The sequence below is a fragment of the Talpa occidentalis genome, unplaced genomic scaffold (assembly GCF_014898055.3).
Source record: "Talpa occidentalis isolate TD23 unplaced genomic scaffold, MPIMG_talOcc4v2.1 talOcc4.6, whole genome shotgun sequence".
In the NCBI taxonomy this organism is placed as follows: domain Eukaryota; kingdom Metazoa; phylum Chordata; class Mammalia; order Eulipotyphla; family Talpidae; genus Talpa; species Talpa occidentalis.
This window is the reverse complement of record NW_023604972.1, coordinates 68261227-68271013: the sequence shown is the minus strand read 5'-3', so window position 1 is coordinate 68271013 and position 9787 is coordinate 68261227. Positions and strand designations below refer to the sequence as shown.

The 9787-nt window shown below is 38.3% G+C and overlaps 1 protein-coding gene across 1 annotated transcript in view; it reads left to right on the top strand.

The window, feature by feature from the left end:
• The first annotated feature begins 2132 nt into the window (after positions 1-2132).
• WDR36 (WD repeat domain 36) overlaps positions 2133-9787 on the top strand; it is a 49523-nt gene continuing 41868 nt past the window's right edge. The window contains exons 1-4 of the mRNA XM_037529335.2: positions 2133-2408; positions 6040-6067; positions 7713-7813; positions 9202-9319. Of these exons, the coding sequence (XP_037385232.2) occupies positions 2247-2408; positions 6040-6067; positions 7713-7813; positions 9202-9319 (409 nt within the window). The 5' untranslated portion in view covers positions 2133-2246. The remainder of the gene's footprint in view (positions 2409-6039; positions 6068-7712; positions 7814-9201; positions 9320-9787) is intronic.

Genomic DNA, 9787 nt, shown 5'->3' with positions numbered 1-9787 from the left:
TTAACCTCCTCATGGGTCTCTTTTCTACCTCTATTTCTACCAGTCCACCTCTATTTCTACCAGTCCAAAACCAAGAAGCAAGCAGAGGTCTTTCACATGTTTCTCCATTCTGTGTGCCTCCTGCAGGTCTCCTACTGGCTCTCTATCCTTTCAATCTTCCTCCTCCAGTCTCCTCTCTCCAGTTTCTTCTCTTCCCTGTTCAGCTCCACCCTTCTTTGGGTGGAACAGGGAATCTGGCACCTTTCCTTTCCTTGGGGACTGTCCTGTTACAAAATGGCCTCCGGGTTAAATATTCAGAAAACCATATTTGAACTTTTTTTTTTAAGTCAGAAATGACATGATAGCACTATATATATATATATATATGTATATATATATATATACATATATATATATATTATTTACCTGAATATTGTGAAGCCCTAATCTATTGAATCAAATTAAAACATTGACATCTACTGCATCCACATTATTTGGGGGCATCTCTTAGTAAAAAGAGTAACAGCTAACATGCATATCTATTGTGATAATACTATCAGATTTTCCATGATAATTTTCAAACTCTTGTCTCATTGCCTGATGTAGATCTGATTGTCACAGGCCTAATTTCCTATTATTCCACCATCATTAATTCAGTAATCCTTGACAAGTTAAGTAATCTCTGGGAATCTCAAGTTCTTTATCTAATATGAATCCACATGATGTGACCCAGTGTTTAATCTTGAATGAATAATTGGTGGATCTTTTTTTTTCCCATTCTTCTGCTGCCCTTCAGTGATCCTCTTTTACTCCTATTCTAATCTTTGTGCTAGTATGGATATCAGCACTAAATAATTATGGAATTTTGGACAAGCCACCTAAACATAGTGAACCAGTTTCATAATTTGTGAAATAATAATATAAAGTTTTCACTAAATACCTCACAGCCTTAATTTAAAGATTATATTAAAGCTGGGTGTCAAAGACTTGTAAATTATAAAATCCTAGTGGGGAAACTTTTTCAATTTCAATTTAATCCCCAGACTGATAATATGTCAGAGTCTTTGTTTCTCATCATAAAAGCTGCATTGTAGTATACACAATTTAGAAAACTCCTAAACATGTCTACCCTGGGTCATGCAACCATCCCATCCCATGCTGGGTAGGTTCATTGTCAGTTCTCACAGACGGAAAAGAGGATTTGGAGTCTTCAGTAGATTTTGCAGTCCTTTGAGACAGGAGACCATACACACAGGCAGGCAGAGAGAGCAAGACAGACTCCAATACAGAGAGGGAGAACAGCAACTCCTAGTTGCTAGTTCCCTTTACCCTGTTACTTGCCCATAGCTACACAACAGATACACTTTTGGAAATGCAAAGCCCATCTGTTTTTTGCTAGATGTCGGAATTGTGGAAAACATAACAATTGAAGGTATGGGCTGCCCACTGTGTGGAAGCATGTGGAAGCAAGTGGAACGAAAAATAGCCAGATGTTTAAGTCATTTACCTTACACCCAGTAATTAAAATCACTTGTATTTCCATAATACAGGAGTAAAAAAAAATAATTGTTTAATATCCCATTTTCTTCCTGTACACAAACTCAATAAAAAGTATTCCCTTGATTATGGAAAATTTCAAATTTATTTGGAAACTTAAGGATAGTATCATGTAATGCACTCACCCATTCCCCATATTTAACAATAATCAAACTTTCGTTATCTAACCTCTACATTTCACCCCCAACTGTTTTAAAGCAAATCACCGGGTATATTATTTAATATGTCAATAAATGTGTCGAAACGTATCTCTAAAAGATAAGGATCTTTTAACATACAACTGCAATACTACAATCATAAAAAATAAACAGCATTTTCTTAAATCATCAACTCTCCAGTCAGTGTTAAAATTTTCTCGACAATCGCATGGTTTTATAGGCTTTTATAATCACAAATGCAATCTGATTCTCCACACTCCAGATTCCATGAAAACCGCGAGTTTCTTGCAGTCCCACCTTTGTGGGGAGTGTCAGTAAGGAGGTGGAATCTGCGGGCTACGGAACTGAAGTGGCGGCTCCCCTTCAAGCATTGGAGGGAATTCTTTTACAGTTGCACCAAGGGCATTTCCCGCAGACGCGACTGGCAGCTGACACCGGAAGCGCTTGGAGGTCTGCAGGCCCATCTGGAGATCGAGCCACGAGACCTGGCAGAGGGTCGGATGCGCGGTTTCTACCAGCCCTCGAGCCCAGAGCAAGCCCCTTGGCACTGCGATGGATTCGGAAGCCGGAGGCCGCACCGCCAGCGCGCTGTTCGCGGGCTTCCGGGCCTTGGGGCTTTTTAGCAACGACATTCCACACGTGGTGCGCTTCAGTTCGCTGAAGCGTCGATTCTATGTGACGACCTGCGTGGGCAAGAGCTTCCATACCTATGACGTGAGTGACTTCCTTTGCTGCTTCCCGGGAACCCCAGCCCCGGTTCTACCCCTGTGTCCTGGGGCAATCCCGCTGCCTTCCCCCACCTAACGGGTTTCTCCACAGCCCTCTTCCTTCACGGGCTCCTGCTGGGTTTCGCCACCGCATCACATCCATGTGCTGAGTTAGCCCTCCAGCTCACTGAGGAGAGTCGGAGAAAGTCTTGCTGGGGGAAGGTACTAGAGAACATCACAGTGCTAATGCAGAACGATTTGTTAGAAGATATATATTGAAATACACGTGATTAGAACTAGACCCAGCCCTTGTATTATTATTATTATTATTATTATTTCATTTATTTTTTTTTGTGGGACCATCGCCGGTGCCCGGGGAACGAACCGGCGCTGCAGCCTCGCAACCCAGCGCTCAACCGCTGCGCCACAAGGGGAGGCCCAGCCCTTATATTCTTAATGGCAAAACTTCCAAGCAATTTTATTGCGCAGTTCACGACACAGTGTTAGAAATTCAGACTAAAATACGCGGGAGACCTGGAGAGGGTGAGATTAATTACGATTTAGGGATCTGTTCACACTTGGTAACAAATCATTTTCCTGTATATTACCTGAACATCTATTTTCATGCAATATTGAGCGTTTATCACGCATGGTGCCACTTTGAGCTTTGCAGCAGTTTCTTTGCAAGGTTTGTGTCATTCCTTAGCACCCTTATATAACTAGACAATAAATCGCAGGAAAATGACTCCTTGCCAATGGCTTTTCACTTTGTTAGTGATGGTTATTCTCGTTGAATATCCCATCAGTTTCTGAAATAGTCTTATTGCCATTTACTTCTTTTATATATCTTCTCCAAATGAATGTGTGCCTTGAGAAAGGAGTATCTGTTTGATGAGGATTATAATCAGTGTTAATTAAGCACTTTTCCTGGAAACTGTTCTGTAGAGTTGGTCTCCTTGAAGGATTATAGAATCAAATGGGTTTTTAGCAAGAAGTGTGGGTTGTTGGGAGCTGGTTTAATTAGGGAACAGGAAAGTGATGGTGCTGCTCACAGTGGAGAGCAATTGGTTTTTCCAAAGCCTGGGTTAGTGGTGGAAATAAGGTGGCTTAGAATGACAAGATTCATCTTGAAAGGTTATTTATTGTTAGCATTCTGCCTAAGGGTACTTTGTTCCCTGACTTTTGGTTTTGCTGGTAAAAATTTCCTTTTTAAAATATACCTTAGTTTTTCTAGTTTTCTTAAAGAGGTCTTGAAGTGTTTTTTTTTTGATATATTGTCTTTCATTACACTGTATATTACACACTTTTTCCCCATGGTCTACTTCCTAAGAAACCCTGTTAGAGGATACATTTAAAAATTAAAAATTGCTTTAATTTGTTATTTATTTATTTATACAATAGCTGGGGTACAGGGCAGAGTCGTAGGAGGGTGAGAGGATTCACCAGCGACAGAGTGGGGAGCAGAACAAGCCGAGCTACTGAAATACATTGCTGAGACACAGGAGAGGTCTGCCGCGCCATGTGGGAATTTCCCTGGCCAAACCACTCTGCAGAGGCTGCGCTCAACCCTCTGCGCCACCGGGGAGACCCAAAGTTGCTTTAATTTGTGCATTGAGGGCCTCCCGGGTGGTGCAAGGGGTTAAGCATCGCGCTATGAGGCAATCAGCATCCTCTGCAGCACAAGTTTGATCCCCGGCCCTGTCAGGAAGAAACCCACATGGCCAGGCAGACCTCTCCTGTCTCGCCCGATGCTCCCCTCAGCAGTGTATTTCAGTCAATCTGCCTGTTCTGTTCCCCACTCTGTCTCTGGTGGAGCCTCTCACCTTCCACATCCTCTGGCCTATACCCCAGCTCTTGTATGCATAAATGGATAAATCTTAAAAAAAAAAAAATTGTGCATTGAAATTTAGCTCAGACGATAAGCATTTATATGCTGCTATGATTACAGTAAATTTTAGAATTAGAGAAGAACTTAAATGTCATCTTTATTAGGACTAAATTTCAAAGTTCCTTTAATTCGTGCATTGAAATTTAGTCCTAATAAAGATGACATTTAAGGTCTTCTCTAATTCTAAAATTTACTGTAATCATAGCAGCATGTAAATGCTTATTGTTTAAGAGCTCTGTACACTGTTCAACCAACCAGTGTATTAGGCTGTGAGTGCTGAAATTGAAAATAACTTGGGAGTAAAAAATGTTAATTAATGCACTCAAGTCTCTAGTTTGATTTGCAAGTGCTCTGTCTCATGGCGATGGCAATATTATTGTTATACCTAGTCAACTTCGTAGAGAGGAGCTTTTTCTTCAGGGCAAAGAAGACAAGCAGTGGTTAGGTGATGGAGGTGGTGGTGCAGCTAACACTGAGCATTTGTTATGTATTTGATGCCATTCTATTTTACACAGATTTTACTCATTGAATCCTGATAATAATCCTATAAAGTAGATAGCTGTTTTAATCATTTGCTGGTGAGGAATTCAAGGCACAAGGAGATTAGTAACTTTCTCAAGGTCATATAGCTGGATCAGTAACCATAAATTGCAGTCAGCAAACTATGGTCTGCAACCCTGTTTTCCTCACCATGTTTTTGAATAACCTATGACTTGTAAATGGTTTTGATATTTTAATTTTTTTCTCTGCATGTTTGTGTTTATTCTAATTTAACCTTCAAATAGAATTGCCTTGTAGTAGGATTCAATAAAATTAATTTTGGCATGGTATAGAGACATGTGTTTACTTCTGTTTAAGAAATAATATGTTTAATTGATCTCCAAGGGCCTTTTCAGTCTTTGGCACTCTTGCATCTCTAATGGGTGAATTTTCACTTATACTTGCTGAGCTCTGTGCTTCTGAGATAGATGGTTTTCACATTTTTAAAAATGTTTGGGGGGCCTCCCTGGTGGCGCAGTAGTTGAGTGCTGGGTTGCGAAGCTGCCCGCAGCCTCTGCAGCGCCAGTTCGATCCCTGGCTGCTCCCTGGCCACCGGAGGAGGGTCCCACATGGTGCGGAGGAGGGTCCCACATGGTGCGGCAGACCTCTCCTGCCGCCCGCTGCTCCCCTCAGCAGTGTACTTCGGTCCTTCTACCTGCTCTGCTCCCCGCTCTCACTCTGGTGGATTCTTTCACCCTCCTGCGCTTCTGACTATACCCAGTGCTTGCATAAATCAATCAATCAATCAATCAATCAATCAATCTTTAAAAAAAATAAAAATGGTTGGGGAAAAAATCAAGAGAAGAGTATTTCATGGGGAAGACTGTTTCATGATGAATGAAAATCAAGTTTCTATATCCATATAATAAATTTGGTGGAATACAGCCGCTCCATTTTGCTTAGGTATTTTGTGACTGCTGTCACGTAATTAGATATTGAGTAGTTGCAAGAAAGATCACATAGCCTGCAAAGCCTAAAATATTCACTCTATGACCTGTTATAGAAAAATATCTCTTCCATCACCACCCCTAATAAAATAGTTGGAAATACAAACTTTCCTAGTAATGGAAATTAGGATTAGTGTCTTATTTAGCAACAACAGCATAGCAAATTCATGTATGAGGTTATATCTCAATCTTCAAGTGTTATGTTATTGCAATTTTTTTAAATGACAATATAATTAATCATTTTCTTTTTTTTTTTTAAACAGGTTCAGAAACTTAGTCTGGTTGCAGTAAGTGAGTATAGACTTTACTCTGAATTTATGCATGCTTTGTATGTTTAATTTTTTAAAAGTTTGACATAAATTTAAGATTTCTGGAACATGTAAGGAATCTACTATGCATTTCTAATAAACTTACATACCCCCAAAAAAAGAAAAGAAAGAAATCCAGGAAGGAACATATATTGCATTCAGTTGTCCTGTCTTATTCGTTCTCTAGTGTCTGGAATAATTATTTAGACTTTGCATTTCACAGCATTGATTTTTGAAGAGTAGATACTAGTTCTTTTTTAAAATTCTTTCAGTTTTTCTCTGTTTTCTTATGATTAGACTTAGATTATGTATTAAGGCTGGAATAACAAAGAATTGGTGCTGAATTCTCAGTGAATCATGTCAGGAGACACATGACATTGCTTAGTTCTGATCCTGGCAGTAAAAACTGATCGTTTGATTAGGGTGAAACTATCAGGAGACTCCATTTGAAAGTTTTACCCTTTGTAATTAATAAGTTTCTTGTAATAACATATATTGAGACTATGTAGATATTCTTCTCAAAGTTTCTCTCTGTTTTTATCATTAGTGATGATTCTTTTCTGAATTAGATATTAGTATGATTACTGAATAGTGATTTTCTGGTTCTATTATTCCCCTCTCCCTGCAAAGAAAGGGGAAAAAAAATGTATAGGTATGTATGTAATATAACATATATGTATGGGGGGCTGTTAAATAGAGTAAAAGGTTTACTAGGGCTGAGAGATTCTAATTTCACTATTAAATTTGATCTTTGTAGGAGAGAAACAGGGGAATTATAGGTAACCCAGTACGTATCTGATAAATATTTATTTTAAAAGACTAGAAGTTAAAAGAAAAACTATAACCTAAGTAGAATATGAAAGTGAGTAATAAATCTAAATAATATTTTAGAAATGAAATCTCAAAATGGAATATGTAGCATGAAAACTACATAAAAAGTTATTTATCTTCTAACTCTCCTGCCTCCAAATCAGGAAATAAACAGAAAAGGCCAGTGTGGCAATGCTAGTGAGAGAGGAAACAAGACATTTGTATCATAAGAAATGGCTAGAGCTGAAAGGTGTATTTACCTTAAGATAGAGTGGAAACCTTTTTGTTAATTTTAAGAATCAGAGTGTAAACTGTTTTGTGAAGTTAGGGGGCAAGGTGTGATACTCCAAAAGGTAGAATTGGACAGAGATCTGGGTTTTTAATTTGCTAAAAAAAATTTCCTGGAGGTATTGGTGAACTTTAGGTTCCTGAAGATATTTACATGAATATTGGGTGACCATCTGCTATAGTTCTGTGTGTCAAGTGTGGAATTTTTACAAATCACCTCAAAAAGCTTTTTATTTCTTTAAAATTATGGTTTTTTATGTCTGAAAATACTAAACATTTATTCTCCTTGGGAAAGTTAACATGACTTCATATTCTAGTGCATTGTCTAAAATAACTTTGGAAAAATAAAAAAATTTAAAAAAATGAAATAACTGAAGTCAAAATTTTATTCTCTGATTTTCATATTTCTTTTCTCTATATTTAAATTATAGCCATAAAAAATGTTGTAGGTATATTTGACACTTCTGTCTGTTCTAGGATCTTGAAAGTTCTTTTTTTTTTTTTTTTATTTTATCTTTCTTTCTTCCTAGGTAACTCTGTTCCACAGGATATATGCTGTATGGCAGCTGATGGAAGGCTAGTATTTGCTGCTTATGGAAACATTTTCTCTGCATTTGCTCGTAATAAAGAGGTTTGTATCATTGAACTATTTTAATTTTTTTGCCTTTTTGTTTTTTTTGTAGTTAATTGTCATGATAGTGGAGGTAACTTTAGTGTTGCCATCTTTAATCTGGGACACTCCAGACATATTCTTTTTTTTTTTTTTTTAATGCATATTAGTTTTCTAAAGGAAGAGAAAATGGATGACATTAACTACATTAGTTTTCTTTGCCAGAGATGACCATCAGATTAATTAGTCATTTTCAAACTTTTCATGCCTGGTCTGGTCTCATATCTGGAGCTGTCTGCTCTGTATATTTGGTTGGGATAGAATTTAGTTATGTGTATTCTGAAAATGCTTTCATGGGAGATTCCTAAACAAACGTACCGCTGCTTTATGTAGATTGGCATTTTTGTTCTGAAGAACTCAGCTCATGGTTCCTTTTCTAGAACCAAATACTTGTTCCATTTATATATAGAAGCTAGATTTTCTGTTTTCTTCACTGCTAAGGAAGAATTTTTTTCTTGTCTTAATCTGTCAGTTGGTTTCTAAGTTTGTCCTGGAACAACTAATTTGAGGGATAAACTAGCTCTAGTGCTCCAGGGAAAGGGAAAGTGATAGTGGGAATGTCTGAAAACTTACTAGGGTTGATAAGTGTTCCAAAAGTACTCCATCATCACTACCTACGGTAGAGGGAGGCAGTTTACTTGTGTTAATGGGGCCTTTGTGAATTTTTAGAGCATTAGGGGAAATGTTCATTTTTCCACACTATATTGCAGTTTGTTGTGTTTCTTGGAGGGTTATATATAGAAAGTATGGGTGGGAAGGCAGTAAGAGACTATCAGGCAGTAAGAGACTATCAGCAGTAAGAGACTATCTGTTAAACCCATAGTGCTAAAGGGGCAAGTAGTAGAAATGTGTTACTAAAGCCTGGTGAGAAATGAAACCATGGGAAACTGTAGTTACTGAAGGGTGAGGATCAAAACAAAAAGTATTGGCAAGAAGCCTATATCTCCTACCCATCCCATCTGGAAAACAACTGGTGGTGGAGACTGTAGAGTTCAGCCTTCTGAACATAACTTTTCCAAGATGCAGGGGTTACATTGCTTGAATTGGGTGAGGTACCCAGCAGTCTGCATGCCTCCTTCCTGAGCTAGTGAGACTGAGCTTCAGAGGTCTCCTTTCTCTGTTCTGAGTCTAGGCTTTCACTTCCTTATTATTGAACTGGCTGGGAGAACAGCTGAAAATGCCTGATTCCTTGCTGTTTGTTAACCCATCCTTGGATAATCAGAAATTGGACCTTTATTTCTTAATGTGAGCATCTTTAGGATTAGCTTTTTGGGGGGACGGGAGGGGAGTTATATGAATGATATTATGTAATGAATAATTTGAATTTTTTTTGAACTTTGACATTATAGGTGGTACATACTTTTAAGGGTCATAAGGCAGAAATTCATCTTTTGCAGCCCTTTGGGGATCATGTTATTTCTGTTGATATTGACAGTGTTCTTATTATTTGGCACATATATTCAGAAGGTAAGACTTAAACTAATTTATTGCTTTAATATGGGATCCTATGTATGTAGGTAAAATTAAATATTTGTGTGAAAGTATTTCTATATCAGAGGTGCCATATATGAGTGTAAATAATTTTTTAGAAAATGATTTTTAACATTATTAAAAAAAGTCTTCTTTAGAAGAAATTGGATAAGCAGTTTTATTTTTATTATTTTTTATTTTTATTTTTTGAGATTTATTGATTTATGCATACAGGAACTGGGGTATAGGCCAGCGCTGCGGTCGGTGAGAGGAGCCACCAGAGACAGAGTGGGGAACAGAACAGGCAGATTGACTGAAATACACTGCTGAGGGGAGCAGCGGGTGAGACAGGAGAGGTCTGCCTTACCATGTGGGTTTCTCCCTGGCCAGTCTGGGGATCGGACTCGTGCTGCAGAGGCTGCACACTGCTTCATAGTGCGGTGCTTAATCCCTTGCGCCACCAGG